The sequence below is a fragment of the Balaenoptera acutorostrata genome, chromosome 10 (genome assembly GCF_949987535.1).
Source record: "Balaenoptera acutorostrata chromosome 10, mBalAcu1.1, whole genome shotgun sequence".
In the NCBI taxonomy this organism is placed as follows: domain Eukaryota; kingdom Metazoa; phylum Chordata; class Mammalia; order Artiodactyla; family Balaenopteridae; genus Balaenoptera; species Balaenoptera acutorostrata.
In genome coordinates, this window is record NC_080073.1 from 101,650,107 (window position 1) to 101,669,643 (window position 19,537).

The following is a 19,537-nucleotide window of genomic DNA, read 5'->3' on the forward strand; positions in this document are numbered from 1 at the left end:
TTTCATGTGCTTCTTGGCCATCTGTATATCTTCTTTGGAGAAATGTCTATTTAGGTCTTCTGCCCATTTTTGGATTGGGTTGTTTGTTTTTTTAATATTGAGCTTCATGAGCTGTTTATATATTTTGGAGATTAATCCTTCGTCCGTTGATTCGTTTGCAAATATTTTCTCCCATTCTGAGGGTTGTCTTTTGGTCTTTATGGTTTCCTTTGCTGTGCAAAAGCTTTTAAGTTTCATTGGGTCCCATTTGTTTATTTTTGTTTTTATTTCTATTACTCTAGGAAGTGGGTCAAAAAAGATCTTGCTGTGATTTATGTCATAGAGTGTTCTTCCTATGTTTTCCTCTAAGAGTTTTATAATAAGTGTCCGGTCTTATATTTAGGTCTTTAATCCATTTTGAGTTTATTTTTGTGTACGGTGTCAGGGAGTGTTCTAATTTCATTCTTTTACATGTAGCTGTCCAGTTTTCTCAGCACCACTTATTGAAGAGACTGTCTTTTCTCCATTGTATATCCTTGCCTCCTTTGTCATAGATTAGTTGACCATAGGTGCATGGGTTTGTCTCTGGGCTTTCTGTCCTGTTCATTGATCTGTATTTCTGGTTTTGTGCCAGTACCATAATGTCTTCATTACTGTAGCTTTGGAGTATAGTCTGAAGTCAGGGAGTCTGATTCCTCCAGCTCCATTTTTTTGCCGCAAGATTGCTTTGGCTATTCGGGATCTTTTGTGTCTCCATACAAATTTTAAGATTTATTGTTCTAGTTCTGTAAAAAATGCCATTGGTAATTTGATAGGGATTGCATTGAATCTGTAGATTGCTTTGGGTAGTATAGTCATTTTCACAGTATTGATTCGTCCAATCCAAGAACATGGTATATCTCTCCATCTGTTTGTGTAATCTTTGATTTCTTTCATCAGTGTCTTATAGTTTTCTGAGTACAGGTCTTTTACCTCCTTAGGTAGGTTTATTCCTAGGTATTTTATTGTTTTTGTTGTAATGGTGAATGGGATTGTTTCCTTAATTTCTCTTTCCGATCTTTTGTCAGTTGTGTACAGGAATGCAAGAGATTTCTGTGCATTAATTTTGTATCCTGCAACTTTACCAAATTCATTGATTAGCTCTAGTAGTTTTCTGGTGGCATCGTGACGATTATCTATGTATAATATCATGTCATCGGCAGACAGTGACAGTTTTACTTCTTTTCCAATTTGTATTACTTTTATTTCTTTTTCTTCTCTGATTGCCGTGGCTAGGACTTCCAAAACTATGTTAAATAATAGTGGCGAAAGTGGACATCCTTGTCTTGTTCCTGATCTTAGAGGAAATGCTTTCAGTTTTTTACCATTGAGAATGATGTTTGATGTGGGTTTCTCATATATGGCCTTTATTATATTGAGGTAGGTTCCCTCTATGCCCACTTTCTGGAGAGTTTTTATCATAAATGGTTGTTGAATTTTGTCAAAAGCTTTTTCTGCATCTATAGATCATATGGTTTTTATTCTTCAGTTGAATATGGTGTATCACATTGATTTGCATATATTGAAGAATCCTTGCATCCCTGGGATAAATCCCACTTGATCGTGGTGTATAATCCTTTTAATGTGTGTTGGCTTCTGTTTGCTAGTATTTTGTTGAGGATTTTTGCATCTATGGTCATCAGTGATATTGGTCTGTAATTTTCTTTTTTTGTAGTATCTTTGTCTGGTTTTGGTATCAGGGTGATGGTGGCCTTGTAGAATGAGTTTGGGAGTGTTCTTTCCTCTGCAGGTTTTTGGAAGAGTTTGAGGAGGATGGGTGTTAGCTCTTTTCTAAATGTTTGATAGAATTCACCTGTGAAGCCATCTGGTCCTGGACGTTTGTTTGTTGGGGGAAATTTAATCACAGTTTCAATTTCATTACTTGTGATTGGTCTGTTCATATTTTCTATTACTTCCTGGTTCAGTCTTGGAAGGTTATACCTTGCTAAGAATTTGTCCATTTCTTCCAGGTTGTCCATTTTATTGGCATAGAGTTGCTTGTAGTAGTCTCTTACGATGCTTTGTATTTCTGCGGTATCCGTAGTCACTTCTTTTTCATTTCTGATTTTATTGATTTGAGTCCTCTTCCTCTTTTTCTTGATAAGTCTGGCTAAAGGTTTATAAATTTTGTTTATCTTCTCAAAGAACCAGCTTTTAGTTTTATTGATCTTTGCTATTGTTTTCTTTGTTTCTGTTTCATTTATTTCTGCTCTGATCTTTATGATTTCTTTCCTTCTACTAACATTGGGTTTTGTTTGTTCTTCTTTCTCTCATTGCTTTATTTGTAAGTTTAGATTGTTTATTTGAAATTTGTCTTGTTTCTTGAGGTAGGATTGTATTGCTATAAACTTCCTTCTTAGAACTGCTTTTGCTGCATCCCATAGGTTTTGGATCATCGTGTTTTCATTGTCATTTGTCTCTAGGTATTTTTTGATTTCCTCTTTGATTTCTTCAGTGATCTCTTGGTTTTTTAGTAACGTATTGTTTAGCCTCCATGTGTTTGTGTTTTTTACTTTTTTTTCCCTGTAATTCATTTCTAATCTCATAGCATTGTGGCCAGAAAAGATGCTTGATATGATTTCAGTTTTCCTAAATTTACTGAGGCTTGATTTGTGACCCAAGATGTGATCTATCCTGGAGAATGTTCTGTGTGTACTTGAGAAGAAAGTGTAATGTGCTGTTTTTGGATGGAATGTCCTATAAATATCAATTAAATCTATCTGGTCTAGTGTGTCATTAAAAGCTTGGTTTCCTTATTAATATTCTGTCTGGATGATCTGTCCATTGGTGTAAGTGAGGTGTTAAAGTCCCCCTATTATTGTGTTACTGTCAATTTCCTTTTTTATAGCTGTTAGCATTTACCTTATGTATTGAGGTGCTCCTATGTTGGGTGCATATATATTTATAATTGTTCTATCTTCTTGGATTGATCGCTTGATCATTATATAGTGTCCTTCCTTGTCTCTTGTAACATTCTTTATTTTAAAGTCTATTTTATCTGATTTGAGTATTGCTACTTCAGCTTTCTTTTGATTTCCATTTGCATGGGATATCTTTTTCCATCCCCTCACTTTCAGTCTGTATGTGTCCCTAGGTCTGAAGTGGGTCTCTTGTAGACAGTATATATGTGGGTCTTGTTTTTGTATCCATTCAGCCGGCTTGTGTCTTTTTGTTGGAGCACTTAATCCATTTGTATTTAAGGTAATTATCGATATGTATGTTCCTATGACCATTTTCTTAATTGTTTTTGGGTTTGCTTTTTTGTAGGTCCTTTTCTTCTCTTGTGTCTCCCACTTAGAGAAGTTCCTTTAGCATTTGTTGTAGAGCTGGTTAGGTGGTGCTGAATTCTCTTAGCTTTTGCTTGTCTGTAGAGCTTTTGATTTCTCCGTCTAATCTGAATGAGATCCTTGCCGGGTAGAGTAATCTTGGTCGTAGGTTCTTCTCTTTCATCACTTTAAATATATCGTGCCACCCCCTTCTGGATCGTAGAGTTTCTGTTGAGAAATCAGCTATTAACCATATGGGAGTTCCCTTGTATGTTATTTGTTGTTTTTCCCTTGTTGCTTTTAATAATTTTTCTTTGTCTTTAATTTTTGTCTATTTGATTACTGTGTGTCTTGGCGTGTTTCTCCTTGGGTTTATCTTGCCTGGGACTCTGTGTTTCCTGGACTTGGGTGGCTATTTCCTTTCTCATGTTAGGGAAGGTTTCGACTGTAATCTCTTCATATATTTTCTCGGGTCCTTTCTCTCTCTCCTCTCCTTCTGGGACCCATATAATGTGAACATTGGTGCATTTAGTGTTGTCCCAGAGGTCTCCTAGGCTGTCTTCATTTCTTTTCATTCATTTTACTTTATTTTGTTCCGCAGCAGTGAATTCCAGCATTCTGTCTTCCAGGTCACTTATCCGTTCTTCTGCCTCAGTTATTCTGCTATTGATTCCGTCTAATGTATTTTTCATTTCAGTTATTGTATTGTTCATCTCTGTTTGTTTGTTCTTTAATTCTTGTAGGTGTTTGTTCTTTAATTCTTCTAGGTCTTTGTTAAACATTTCTTGCATCTTCTCAATCTTTGCCTCCATCCTCTTTTGGAGGTCCTGGATCATCTTCACTATCATTATTCTGAATTCTTTTTCTGCAAGATTGCCTATCTCCACTTCATTTAGTTGTTTTTCTGGGGTTTTATCTTGTTCCTTCATCTGGTACAAAGTCCTCTGCCTTTTCAATTTGTCTGTCTTTCTGTGAATGTGGTTTTTGTTCCACAGGCTGCAGGATTGTAGTTCTTCTTGCTTCTACTGTCTGCCCTCTGGTGGATGAAGCTATCTAAGAGGCTTGTGCAAGCTTCCTGATGGGAGGGACTGGTGGTGGGTAGAGCTGGGTGTTGCTCTGGTGGGCAGAGCTCAGTAAAACTTTAATCCACTTGTCTGCTGATGGGTGGGGCTGGGTTCCCTCCCTGTTGGTTGTTTGGCCTGAGGCAACCCAGCACTGGAGCCTACCAGGGCTCTTTGGTGGGGCTGATGGCCGACTCCGGGAGGGCTCACGCCAAGGAGTACTTCCCAGAACTTCTGCTGCCAGTGTCCTTGTTCCCATGGTGAGCCACAGCCACCCCCTGCCTCTGCATGAGACCTTCCAACACTAGCAGGTAGGTTTGGTTCAGTCTCCTATGGGGTCACTGCTCCTGGATCCTGATGCGTACACTACTTTGTGTGTGCCCTCCAAGAGTGGAGTCTCTGTTGCCCCCAGTCCTGTTGAACTACTGCAATCAAATCCCACTATCCTTCAAACTGATTCTCTGGGAATTTCTCCTCCTGTTGCCGGACCTCCAGGTTGGGAAGCCTGACGTGGGGCTCAGAACCTTCACTTCAGTGAGTGGACGTCTGTGGTATAAGTGTTCGCCAGTTTGTTAGTCACCCACCCAGTGGTCCTGGGATTTGATTTTATTGTGATTGTACCCCTCCTACCATCTCATTGCAGCTTCTCCTTTGTCTTTGGATGTGGGGTGTCTTTTTTGGTGAGTTCCAGTGTCTTCCTATTGATGATTGTTCAGCTGTTAGTTGTGATTCCGGTGTTCTCGCAAGAAGGAGCGAGCACACGTCCTTCTACTCTGCCATCTTGAACCAATCTCTACCTCTGAAATATGCTTGCAAACAAAAAACAAAACAAAACTGTGAATCTGATCAAGGCTGTAGTTCTAATTACTAATTTACAGGAAAGAGAAGAGACAAAAGGATATCTTAAATCACACCATTAGGATTCATTCAGTTAAAAAACAGATTGTGGGAAACTGTGCAGAACAGATGACTCACTTTTTTTCCACAAATTGCAAGGCGGGAAAAAAAATGGAAGGGAATCTGTAGATTAAAAAGGATTTAGGAAACATATTAACCAATTGCAGTGTATGAATCTTATTTAGAGTTTGGTCTAAACGAACTGGGGGATAGAAGGAAACATTGGGATATTTGAGGTAATGTGAATACTTCGTTGATATTTAGTATTGAAGAATTATTGTTGAGAAAGAGTGAGTGAGTGGGTGGGCGGGTGGGGGCAGGGGAAGGAGGATATGGGGGAGGGGAAGGGCGCTGTGGTTTCATTCTTTTTTTTTTTTAAAGAGGAGTCCTTGTTTGTTTGTTTTTTAAAGTAGAGGGAAGGATTTTTAATTAATTTATTTATTTATTTTTGGCTGTGTTGGGTCTTCGTTTCTGTGCGAGGGCTTTCTCTAGTTGCGGCGAGCGGGGGCCACTCTTCATCGCGGTGCGCGGGCCTCTCACTGTCGCGGCCTCTCCTGTTGCGGAGCACAGGCTCCAGACGCGCAGGCTCAGTAGTTGTGGCTCACGGGCCTAGTTGCTCCGCGGCACGTGGGATCTTCCCAGACCAGGGCTCGAACCCGTGTCCCCTGCATTGGCAGGCAGATTCTCAACCACTGCGCCACCAGGGAAGCCCGAGTCCTTGTTTTTTTTTTTTTTTTTTTTTTTTTCGAGTCCTTGTTTTTTAAAGGTAGATGTTGAAATATTGCTTTAAAAGAACCTAGGATTGTGGGTAGGGGGCTGTATGGAGTGTTACAGGGGGAACAAAGTCAGCCACGAGTTGAAGCTTGGTGATGAGTACATGAAGATTCATTCTTTCGTTCTCTCTCAACTTTTGTATAAGTTTAAAATTTTTTATTATGGAAAAATTCGAGTAAAAATCTGACCACAGCTGCTTCATAAGAATGGTTCAAAACAAAACCCCCCAGTAACTAACATTATTTCCTTACAATCAAGTTTACCACCCTTTTTTAAGTAAACTTTTCGTCTTGTATTATTTTAAGATTTACAGTAAAGTTACTAAGGTAGTACAGAGGTCTCCTATACCCCTCACCCCCCCATTGTTCTGTTTTGTTTGTTTGTTTACTTATTTATTTATTTAGGTTGCATTGGGTATTCATTGCTGCGCGCGGGCTTTCTCTAGTTGCGGTGAGCAGGGGCTACTCTTCATTGTGGTGTGAGGGCTTCTCATTGTGGTGGTTTCTCTTGTTGCGGAGCACGGGCTCTAGGTGCACGGGCTTCAGTAGTTGTGGCGCACGGGCTTAGTTGCTCCACGGCATGTGGGATCTTCCCGGACCAGGGCTCGAATGTGTCCCCTGCATTGGCAGGTGGATTCTTAACCACTGCGCCACCAGGGAAGTCCCCTCCCGTTGTTAATGTTTTACATTAATTACCACACTACATTGGTAAAAACTAAGAAACTGACATTGATACATTACTGCTAATGAAACACCAGACTTTATTTGGATTTCACCAGTTTTTCCATTGCAGTCCTCTTCCTGTTCCCGGATGTAATCCAGGGCACCACACTGCATTTAATTGTCATGTCTCTCTAGTCCTCTTTGGTCTGTGACAGTTTCTCAGTCTTTCCTTGTTTTTCTTGATCTTGACAGTCTTGTGTCCTGGCCAGTATCCTGTAGAATGTCCCCCAATCTGGGTTTGTCTGCTGTTTTTCCTAAGATTAGACTGGGTTTATGGGCTTTGGGAAAGAGTACCAGAGAGGTTAAAGTGCCCTTCTTGTCACATTACATTGGGAGGTGCATGCTGTCACCATGACATCACTGATGAGGTCACCTTTGTTGACTCCACTGTAAAGTTAATATTTTTCTCATTCCCTGCTCTATTCTTTGGAAGCAGGTCACTAAGTCTAGCCCACCCAAGTGGAAGGGTGGTTTAAGCTCAGCTTTCAGAAGGGGGGATGGGCTGGAGGTCCCCAAGACCACCCCCAGGTTCATTGATTCACTCACAGGACTCAGCATGTGGTTGTACTGGTGGCTGAACTCTATTATGGCAGAAGGATGCGGAGCAAAATCAGCCAAGGGAACAGGTGCATGGGGAGACGTCTACAGGAAGCCAGGCAGAAACTTCCAAGAATGCCCCCAGCAGTGAGTTGTGACAACACGCATGAAATACTGTCTCCCAGGGAAGCTCGTCTGAACCTGGGGGTCCATGGTTCTTAGTGGGGACTGGACAAGTAGGCACCCTCTGCCTAGCACGTATCAAAATTCCAGACTCCCAGAAGGAAAGAGGTGTCTTATACCTCCATGGGAGCTGTTTCCTGCTCAAGTTCCCAGCCCCCAGCCAAAGGCCAACCCTGCAGGCAGGCCTTTGTAAGGAGGAGGTCTCAGGCACTCAGTGTTAACTCTTTTCTGCACAGGGAAGTACCCACATGCTAGTACTTTTACCACACATTTTTAGTTGAGAAAAGTGGAATCAGATGAAAAATACAGAGCATAATAATAGAAGCTTTATGATGGTAAGAACAACAAAATAAAATTTAAAACCAGACCATTTCTTTCTTTGCCACAGTTGAAGTGCATGGAGTCTAGGTCTCTTCTTGTTCTTCTAGTATTTCTCATGCCCATTTTTAAACATAGGTATAAAAATATTACATTGCAACTTTTGAAGCATTTCATAATTTAAAAAAATGCCTCCAGGTTGTGACCTCATTTATTGCCAAATAATTAGAAGGAGGCTGTGTAAATTTCAGTAGTAAGTAATAACATAACCAAAACCTGGGTGGAAATCCCAGAAAGTAATTACTAAGATTTAAGACATAATATGTACTAGCCGTTTACTTTCTTTTAATAGGAGAAACGTGGTCTTCGAGAAATGCGAGTTCTTGAAAACTTGAAGAACATGATCCATGAAACAAATGAACATACTCTTCCCACGTGTAGGGAAACGATGCAGGACAACTTAACCCAAGTTCTCCAGAGATGTAAGCCAGAGAGTTTTTTATGTTGCTTTATTTCAGATGCATGCTCTGCCGAAATGGATGTCCTTGAGTATTTGCTGGGAGATGGAGAGAGAATTCTTAAGCGGGAGCCAGGAGAGGGAAGTCACAGATAAAGTGCTTATCTAGCAGTTAGTGTGTGTTGCCCTTGATGCTAAGAGCATTCATCTCCAAAGCAAGATGGGTGCACAAGATAATCCTTCTAGGATGTAAGACAATCGAAACATTTTTTACCTTAAAAAAAAAAACTTATTCATAAGAAAAAGTTTGATGGCCAGTAATTAGGATATGAAATGAAGCTTCTTTTTCAAACAGGATACTAGAGTTTTTAACTAAAAAAAAAAAAAAAAAAAAAAACCTGTCAAAAACGTTTGTGTTTTTTTTTTTTTTTTAAAAGGATTTTCTTATTTATTTATTTATTTATTTATTTATTTATTTATTTATTTATTTTTGGCTGTGCTGGGTCTTCGGTTCGTGCGAGGGCTTTCTCCAGTTGCGGCAAGCGGGGGCCACTCTTCATCGCGGTGCGCGGGCCTTTCTCTATCGCGGCCCCTCCCGTCGCGGGGCACAGGCTCCAGACGCGCAGGCTCAGTAGGTGTGGCTCACGGGCCCAGCTGCTCCGTGGCATGTGGGATCTTCCCAGACCAGGGCTCGAACCCGTGTCCCCTGCATTAGCAGGCAGACTCTCAACCACTGCGCCACCAGGGAAGCCCAACGTTTGTGTTTTATCACTTTTTTCATTAAGCAAAATATTTTAACATGGAGAGATGTTTGCTTAAAAGGGTATTTATTAAACATATTAAACTATAAAATAAAAAGAGTTTTATTAGTAACTGAGTTTAAAATTAGAGGTGTATCAGAAACTCCGGGCTTCTGGGATCCATATTGACACTGTTCAGTTTGTCCAAGGACAGGTGATGCTGGTAGATGACGATGGAGGGCAAAATGAAACAGTATCTTTCTGGGGAGAAAGCAGAAAGCAAAACTGGAGGGTAATGTAATGGCCTGTGAGGGAAGGTAGCAGGGGGGCTTGGTTAATGGCTGAGTTACGTAAGAGTATGTGTGCAAGTCCAGGTTAGCCTGGGTCCTCTGATGCTCAGAGGAGCTTGGAGAGGACAGACCTCCCACAATCACATTTGGTTTCTTTGAGCAGAAGAGCAAAGAGTCTAAAACTGACTTCAGGCTTTGCACGGTAACTGCAAACACACCCTTGTTCGCTCATACCATCACTTCCTTAACCTTGACAAGCTTTCTAGACATCACAGTAAAAGTAAAACTCAAATTATTATTGATAAGAATGCTTATGTTTACTTTTGAGATGTGCTTATAACTTTCCTTGTACACACTTTGAGTATATAAAAATATATTGGATAAAACTTAGTAAGAAAAAGAAAACTGTGAATGGTTATTTTGACTTGTTTCGTTCTTGGGCCAAAGCTATTTCTGACGTGAGGCCTCATGCTAAAAGTATAGTCTTCACGATGAAATAGAAAAGTTTTACAGGTAACAGGGAATCCAGACTGTAAATGTATTCTCCTGAAAGAAAGAAATAAAGCACACAGAATGTGAAGTAATAATGAAAGTTTTAACCTCTGAGGACTACCTTATTGTTCGCATTAGAGACATGCGGTGGCTTTGGAGTTAATTCTGCTGCTAGAAGCAGGAATGGCTTCCTCAGTAAGCTCCAGCCTAAGTATTTCCTTGTAGCTATTATCATGAGCCTCACGGGGATAATGGAGATAATTATCTGCTTGTAGAGCCAGTGCAGTTTTAAAAATTGGCCTGGGCCCAGCTGTTGTTCCTGCGGGATTTCATGTTTAAAAACTTTACATTTTGAGCCATGGCGCTGGCTTGCTTATAAGTGAGTTTATCTAGGCAGTATACTCTGATCTAACTAATACTTTACAAGGTTAGTGACAGTTGAGTTTTGTTTTGTGCCTGTTAGTAGGTCTGTCTCATTTATGTCTTCTGTGCATGTTTGAGGGCTGAGCTGGGAGTGTGGTCGGCTGAGAATCTTAGAACTCGGTGGTATGGATCTTAAGCTGCTGGTCGATCGTCGTGCACGAAACCGAGCAACTGTGGAGCACTAAGGGGGGCACGTCTCGGATTGTTTGTATGGAGACGGTTACAGAATCCTAGCTGAGTGTCTTAGCATTGGATGAGCAGAGGCTTCAGAACCAAAACCCACCTGTGGTTCCTTAAAAAACACAGAAAGTAAGTGAGAGCTCTAGGAGGGTACATAAGAGTGACCCGTAAAGTACGTTTCTCTCATCCTGAAGACACTGGTTAGTGTCTGTGTTCTACTTATTATTTATTTCATAGACTCGTAAGCTTCACCAAGTTTGTTGTCTCAAGATCTTGCTTAGTATTGAGGACGCAGCCCTTGATTTTAGAGGGTAAGAAGGACAGAAAGCCTTTAGGTTATTCCTCATTCAAATTAAGTTTTAAGAGCAGTGACTTTATTTTTTATTATTTAAACAAAAGGATATATGTCTAAGTAATAAGAAAGTAGAAATAAAGAAGAAAATAAGAAAGAAAAAGAAGCAGGAAATCACTTCAATTGCCTAAAGATAACCATTGCTTTTTAACTTTGGTGATTATCATTCCCGACATCTTTGTATATATCCAAATAGAAGGATGGAGGGGCGGTAGCTGAATGAATAGATGGGAAGTTATGAGGGGGAGAGAGAACTTTTGACAAGAATGGGATCAGACAGTTTTTAAGTTAAGGTAATAATTTTAAATTTTATTTGAATTTATGAGAACAAAATCTCAAGTAAAATTTAAGGAAATACCTTAAAATAAGTATTTATTATAGAAGATAGTAGTTACTAAAAGATCATTCAAAGAAAAATAATTATAAAAAAGGTACAGAAGTTAGAGCCGTGTTATTGTTTCTGCATTAGTTAGTCGGTGTGAGATGGAGGGGCCAGGACTTATTACCTTCCCTCTTGCCTCTACTCCCCAACCTCTCATTTGTGAATTTTAACTTTGTTTACAAATGAGGGTTTATAGTATTTGCTTTGGGCTCTGCAGTAATAATGTTGCCAATTGTTTATTTGGGCTTAGACTATTCAATTTCTTTCCATTTTTTGATTTATTTTTAGATTTGTAATGATGTTATAGTTTGTCTCCTTAGCTCTGCAATCTCATTTTTCATGTTTGATCTCTTTTAATAAATTCATATTGTTTTTTTGTGTTACAGAGTACCTGTGGAGAATTTTATTAGATTTTCTTTCAGAAAGGATGCTTTATCTGTCTTTCCCATATTGTATTCCATTCTCCCTACCCCCCTCATCTGTTTCTCTACAAATTAAAGCATATTAAAGTTATAAGAATTTTGTCAATCCATTTTCTTTCTTTTTTAATTTTTGATATTTTATTTATTTGGCTGCATTGGGTCTTAGTTGCGGCACGCAGGCTCAGTAGTTGTGGCACATGTGCTCTCTAGTTGTGACACATGGGCTCCAGAGCACGCGGGCTCAGTAGTTGCGGCAAGCAGGCTTAGTTGCCCCATGGCATGTGGGATCTTAGTTCCCCGACCAGGGATCGAACCCACATCCCCTGCATTGGAAGGTGGATTCTTTACCACTGGACCACCAGAGAAGTCCCAGTCCGTTTTCCTTTTCTCATTTTTGGGGGGTTGGAGTGGTTATGGTGAGGTGAGGAGTCTCAGTTCTTTATAGACTCTGTGTTCCTATTCTTGGCCACCACTTTTTTTTTGTTTTTTTTTAATAAATTTGTTTATTTTTTTATTTTTGGCTGTGTTGGGTCTTCGTTGCTGTGCGCGGGCTTTCTCTAGGTGCGGCAAGCGGGGGCTACTCTTCATTGCGGTGCCCGGGCTTCTCATTGCGGTGGCTTCTTGTTGTGGAGCATGGGCTCTAGGCGCACGGGGCTTCAGTAGTTGTGGCTCGCGGGCTCTAGAGCGCAGGCTCAGTAGTTGTGGTGCACGAGCTTAGTTGCTCCATGGCATGTGAGATCTTCCCAGATCAGGCCTGGAACCCGTGTCCCCTGCATTGGCAGGCGGATTCTTAACCACTGCGCCACCAGGGAAGTCCTTGACCACCACTTTTCAAAGTTTAAATATAATTATATAATTCCTCGTTGTTCAGTAAATGATGGATTTTTTTTTACCTTTTTAAAAAACTGTTAATTTATTTTATAAGGTACTTAGGGGACTAAGTTTGTCTGATTTTGCTTCACTCTGCCTCTGTAGCTAGAAAACTTTAAGAACTCATTATGACTTAAAATACGAATTTTTAATGGCGCTTGAGTAGTTAGATTTTTTACCTGTATTTTCCTCATTGACCCTCTTAACTGTGTAAAGTATATATTTATCACCCTCTTCCCAATACATTTATAGTTGCGGAAACTGAAAGTGTTTTAACATCCATGGTTCTCCCTAATAGTTGGAGGAACCGCCATGCAGACTTAGTCCTTCTGCCGCCAGAGCTCAAGCTCTTTCAACTTCAGAATGAAGCTTCTGCGGGAAAGGTCATAAGGAAGGTCCACCTTTTCTCCTGGATTTTCTCCTACAGCACAGGCTGCTCCTCCTCAGTCTGCTTTGTTAGTTTCCACTTCTCTCCTTGACTTCTGACATTGGGGTGCCCTAAGGCTTGGTTCTGGGACATCTTTTCCGTCTGTACACACTAGTTGTTCATTGAAATGAATGAATGAGAATTCAGCCAACATTTGCTCCGAGTGCCAAACCAGAGCTGCTTTCTTAGGTGTGTATTTGCGGTTTACACATACGCACTGTGACAGAATGAATTTGTTTCTCTTTTATGTGAGGACATAGGGACACTGTTAGCTGTTGTATGTAACAATTACTGTGTGTGGTGCTAATCTCCTCAAGTAATCTTTTGGTTTAGAGAAAATAATTTTATGAATTCTTAACTCCTTAAAGTCAATATAGTCTCCTGAAACACTGAGACCAGCAGGGGAAATGGCTTCTTACTGAGTCAGGAATGACCAATATGTGGTGTAGAAGTGATAGGAAGGTTTAGATTAATGGCCCTTTTCCTCTTGGAGTCTCTACTTGTGAAGAAAGGGGAAGAAAGGGTAGTTAGGTGATTTTCTTAGGTTTTAGAAGAGCAGATTTCATTAAATTCAGAAAGCAAACCTTTTTTATCATGTGGATAAAGAATGAAAAATTTCAGGGACTGAAATTTCTAAAAATGGATATTGTAAGTACCAAGATAATCCTGATAAGGAACTAAAGTGTGCCTTTGTCCAATGTGTTCTAATTAAAATTTTAAAGTATATAACAAATGACAAAATATAAATGTCATAGTCCTGTAACTCTTCTTTTAGATTAAGCCCAGAATGATCTGAAAATGATGAAGCACCCAAAGACCACAAAATGGATTTTTTTAAAAGTTATGTTCAGAGCCAAGAAAAAGAGAAATACAGGAAATGATAGAACCACCACTCGGGAGAGATGATGTAATATTAATATACCACAGAAAGAAGGCAGAGCTAATCAACTCCTATTTTGTTGTGTTTTCAATTTTTCTATTAGAACAATGATTGGGAACCTTAATTTTTAGTACTAAAGTATTATCTTTGATGTGACTAAAATGAATGGTTACTGATAAAAACATGACTTTTTAAAAGCTGAATCCTTCTCTTTGCCATACTCTCTCAGGGAGGGGCCTAACATTTTTCTGAAAGAGAAGTCACAGCCCCTGCCCTGTATGGAACTTTGAACTTGGGGCTGGGTTGAGTGAGGTAGAAAGGCGTAATTGTGAAACAACTGGGTAAAATTGTTTAAGCAAATGCAAGATAAAGTGGTAGGATATACACATACCTGGTAAAAGAATTTCAAATAAGAGAAAATCCTTATAGGGAAAGGATTCAACTGGAGGGCTTTATGAAGGCACTAAACCTTGAACTGGGCTTTTGAGACATATAAACATTTTAATTAGAGGAAAGGAATAAGGAAAGCACTTTCAGTAGGGAGAGGACAGTGCATAGAATAATAGCAACAGTAACATTTCTTGACTGCTTACCATGTGTGAAGAACTGCTCTGAGTGGCTTTTATTATTAATCTTTCAATTATTTTTAAGCATACTGTCTACTGCGTTATCTCATCCTTTTCTCATGTCCATTCTGAAGTCCTCTTATTAGTTGTTAAGCTCATTTTACAAATGAGGAACTAAGGTTCTGAGAGATTAGGAGCAGCAACAGTAGCACCTGGCACATAGCAAACGCTCAGTAAATACCTGACAAATGGCTGAATGAATGAGCAAGCAAACAAGCCCAAGGTCAGTCACACACGTCATTAAAGTTCAACTCGAGGTTTGACTGAGGAAGGCTGACTCTTAGCCCGCACGCCAACCAGCGAAGTTAAGTGAAAACGTTTGTGTACAGAAATAAAATGGATCCGGTAAAGGAAGAGGTTTGCACGACTGATGGATTAAAACCAGTTTCATTGTTGAAATTATAAGAGAGGTAGAGCCCTGAAGGTAAGAGCCAAGTCTTAGGGTCAGGGGTCTGATTTTAAGTCCTGCTTTCTGTGCCTGTTAGTCGTATTACCTCCTTGAGTGACATTTCACTGCGTTATGCCTCAGTTTTTTTACAGATGACAAAAATCTGTAAAATGGGATAGTGATCCTCACCTAGTAGGAAAGTGGAATTAAGAGAAGTAATACATGGAAAGTACTTAGCACAGTTCTTGGCACATAGTAATACTCAGCAAATAACTACAGTAATTATTACTAGCAGTTTTAAGTCATTAAAAAGGGAAATGACTCAAAAGGAAGCAGTCCAGAGAAACCTGAATCTGGCAGTGGCAGCCAGGATGAATTAGAAGAGGTGAGAAGAATAGTAGAAAGTCGTCGAAGCATTCTGGGTATCAAGTCCTGCCTGCAAGAGATCAGGGGTACCAGTGAGGAAGGGGCAGGGGAAGTTAATGAATCAGAGAGACTCTGTAAAGTCTCCATCCATCAGAATGGAATGATACATTTATCAGGTGTTTTATATCTTTTTAGAGAATTCTGAGGTCATTATGACGACTTATCGTTGGAATTAGTACTAAATGCCCTTGGCTTGCAGCTCAAAGCTCACAAATGATAGTGGTTCTCATTATGACATCCTGAATACTTTTTTTCCCCCTTTTAGCCACCCTACCATGACCAAAATAATACCAGCTTTTTTTTGCATAGTTTCTTGAGCTCTAAAACAGTACAAGTGTTGTTTTTTGTTTTTGGTTTTGCTTTTGTTTTAATCCAGGTAAGTTTCTCCTTGAACAAGGGCTGCTGATTGAAAACCCACTCTGTTTTATTTCAGTGCAAGCAGCTACTGACTCGGTCTGTAGACTCCAACAGAGGGAACAGGAGCGAAAAAAGGTAAAAGTGGACCATTTGGATAATGGAGGCTGTAACTCCAGGGCTTTTATTATCATCATATTATTAGCAGTTGCTTTTGATTTTAAAAAATTCTCTGAATTTATTTTCTCTTATGCAGTGATTTTAAAAGATTAAAAAATGGCTAATTCATTGAAGATGTGTTGAGGAGGTATGGTCACATAATTGCACGATCTGTATTTTTATAATTCAAATTGCAGACCTCTTTTTCTCCTTTTCAACTTTTCCCTGAAAGTGGTATTTGTCTCTTAGAGGGGAAAGAATAGGACTTTTACATGGAACAAAAAATACCCACCAGATTGGAAATATAAATCTTAAGGCCTGAGGCCTTGAGTATATTATGTATATTTCTTCTAGAAAAGGAGGCATTCATGCCTGTGGATGGGTTCTTTAATGAATAGTCATAAGAGTGTGTGAATCACTTGCTGGGTAGTGCTTTGCTTATTTGAATTATATCTTAACTAAATTCAGATGTGGAAAAACAGCACAAGAATTTAAGTTCCTGTAATAATTTGGTGTTTTAACTTACAGTTTTCATGAAGTATTTTTATAACTTTATTGTTCTAAACTAGTGGGGGTACGCTTGTTAAGAAATGTTGAGTCACTCTGAAAATAATGCCTTTTTGCGTGTTTATATCAACAAGTGTTACTATTTCCATTTTTCCTGAATGTGTGGTTTATCCATAATAATGGTACTGATCTGGCACTGTAAAAAAAAAAAATACGAACCTTGCCCGAGTTTAAATTTCTCCACCCTTTGCTCAACTCTTAATGTTGATATAAATTTAAAAATTCAACAATTTGATGAATCAAGCCTTACTGAAAAGACAGTTAAGCCAGGTGGGAAGGCTGCCCGAGAGGAACAGGATCCCAGCAGGCCAGGTTGGGAAGTAGGGCTGTTGCGAGAACACTGATAACATGGCAGGGCAGAGCCGTGGGCAGGGAAGTTGGTGTCGGGGTGCAGTGCTTGCACAGTGTCCAGAGAGCACGGTGGGGACAGCCATGGGGGGCTTCAGTGCGCCATGCCCAGCTGGACGGCAGATATTTTTTTAGTCTCTGCTTGGCTAGGTGCCACTGGGGGTGAAAGATTTTAATTTAAGTTTAAGGCAGTTCATACATGTAGGAGCTAAAAGTCTAGGAGTCCCAAACCACTAACGCTAATATAATGTAGGATAAAGTAAGGGCTGTGATAGTTACAAAGAACTTTGCACGATCTTGGCAAGAAGTGTAATTTACTAGGAAGATAGTGGCATCTGAGCCCAACCTTGATCAGTGAGTAGGAATTCAAGTGATAGAAGATGGGAAGAAAGATACTGTAGGATAAGGGATATAGTGGAAGCAAAGGCAAAAGATGGGAGAAGTCAGTGGTCTCACGGAGCTGGTACGTAGACTGTCTAGATGGATGTTTCCAGAGAGGAGTGTAGAGAATCAAGCATTCAATGTTAAGCAATTTGTTGTGGAAGCACCAGGAACATACCTGTGTTTGAGAATCAGAAAGACTTTTTCTGATAGAACACTGGCTGTGCTGGCTGTTACTGGCTGTAACTTATGCAGTTCTCTTGGCTTTCAAAATAAAAATGAAAAAAGGGGTGTTTTTACGTGAATATGCACTCACATGATATTGGTCTTTATTTCTAAGACATTCTCAGGGCAGTTATGATTCTGATAAAATGGCAATCCCTGTCATTCTTAAGCAGAACTAACCTAACATTAAATTATAATTGGGATAGATGGTTCCTCTTGTCACTTTGAACTTTTTTCATGTTTGGTGTATTAACTGTATGTAAGTAGGAAAATTACCAGATTGGGTAAAAAATACCTGGTGTCTTCTATTTCTGGTACTTGCCTTTATTAGCTAACTGTATGCCCTTGGACAAGTCCTTGAGCTTCAAAGCAAATACTTGTTCTACTTACCTGATAGATTGATGTTCTACTTACCTGATATATTGTGTTATATAATTTATGTGAAATAGCTTTACTTTCCAAATGTCAGGTGGCTTTTTTTCCCCACCACCTCTATCGTTTGTTTAAGATGCAGGCAATCACTCTGGATAAGAGCCCTGCTGTGGTCTGTAGGGTTGGTGAAGCACTTGATTTTCTAAATTGAAAGATACTGTCCCTTGGTTTAAAAAAAAAAGGCCTCAAGAAATAATAAAGCCCTTGGGGTATTTTGGTCTTAAATATATTTCTTATAGGTACTATCTCAGAGAATGTTATTGAACTATTTTTTTAATGGAATACACATTAAAAATCAGTATTTTAGAATATATTGAAATGTAGTCTTTATTTCTTTTATTAGTGCTTATCTAGTTAGCAGAACATTTGAAATATGGATCTTTAAGGTCTTTTTTTTTTTTTTAACTGCCATGTCTGATTTTGCCAAAACTTCGTGTGGCAGAGGTTTCAGACTACATATATGTAAGACAAAGAGGTAAAGTTTAATTTCTCATCTAGCAAATATGTACAAAGCAAAATTGACCTCTAGCTGCGTTTTACAATCTAATGTTAATTGTTGCCTCGGTTATTCTATTGGCTACATTTTGTATATTTGAATGGCTCTCAGAACAAAGAAAGATGGGGGTAGTAATGGAATAAAATAGACTATTGCCATTAATCATTCTTTTATGTCAAGACAATTTGTGGAATTCTGTGGGAAGTAAGTTATGATAAACGTCATTCATCCAAATCACATTTCCCACAATTGATATCTAAAAGTACATTCAGAAGAACAATAAATGCACATTCCCCAGTTATTTGACATATGTCTTAAAAACTGGTAACTAATACAAGTTGCATATTGGGCACTAGCAATAAGAGTAGTGAAATGAAAATACAATTGGCTTATAAACTTCACTGACTTAAATAAGCTGTCAAAGGCAGATGATGAGCTGATTAATATCTCACTGGTTTAAACTTAGGTTCACGCACAGGCATCAGCTATTGAAGTTCTTTTCAACCAGACTAGAGATAATAATAAAGTAAACATGAATCCTTTGATTCATCTTGTCCACAGATATTTATTAAATTCAGTTTTCCCTCTGTATGATTTTTTTTTTTATGAGAGCAATGAGATAGCATGGTTTATACATTTTTTCTTGGTAGAGTTTGAAAATGCAGGGTAATGGATCAGTACAATCGGCCCCCTGCATCCACTGGTTCTGCATCCGCAGATTCAACCAAAATATTTAAAATGTATATTTTTTAAATTTCAGAAAGTTCCAAAAAGCAAAACTTGAATTTGCCACATGCTGGCAGCTGTTTCCATAGCACTTACACTGTATTTATATAGCATTTATATGTATTAGGCATTATAAGTAATCTAGAGATGATTTAATGTATATGGGAGGATGTACAGGTTATATGCAAATACTGCACCATTTTTATAAGGGACTTGAGCATCCATGGATTTTGGTATCCATAGTGGGGGGGTGGTCCTGGAACCAAAAACCCCACGGATACCACGGATGACTGTACATAATATTCTGAATATTTAAAATAATTACTGGCAGTTGTTATTCTGATACTTCTTATTGAAGTAAATACTTTTTCATTTATCTGTGTAAGGCATATGTAAAATTAAAGGCACACGTATTGCTGACAGATGTTCCAAAGAACCTTTTAGACATTAGTTGCTTTATTCAGAGTTTTCCCTTAGACCAGGGTTTTTCAGCCTCTGCACTGTTGACATTTTGGAGCAGGTAAATCTTCGCTGTGGAGTCTGCCCTGCATGCTGTAGGGTGTTTATTAGCAGCATCCTTGGCCTCGACCCACTAGATGCCAGTATCACCCCCCCCCCAACTGGGTTGTGATAACCAAAAACCTGGGGGACAGGAGCCCCAAAATCACCCCCCACTGAGAATTACCGACTTAGATTAATGCGTGCAAAAATGTGTTTT

At 39.2% G+C, this 19,537-nt stretch overlaps 1 protein-coding gene across 4 annotated transcripts in view; it reads left to right on the top strand.

The window, feature by feature from the left end:
- The window catches only part of BLOC1S5 (biogenesis of lysosomal organelles complex 1 subunit 5), a 77,605-nt gene that overhangs the window by 13,058 nt on the left and 45,010 nt on the right, over window positions 1–19,537 (top strand). For 2 of the 4 annotated variants that reach the window (XM_057554769.1, XM_007173922.2), the window contains exons 3-4: window positions 8,129–8,258; window positions 15,565–15,623. In XM_057554769.1, the coding sequence (XP_057410752.1) occupies window positions 8,129–8,258; window positions 15,565–15,623 (189 nt within the window). The remainder of the gene's footprint in view (window positions 1–8,128; window positions 8,259–15,564; window positions 15,624–19,537) is intronic. The other 2 variants (XM_057554770.1, XM_007173923.3) reach the window with 1 other exon arrangement.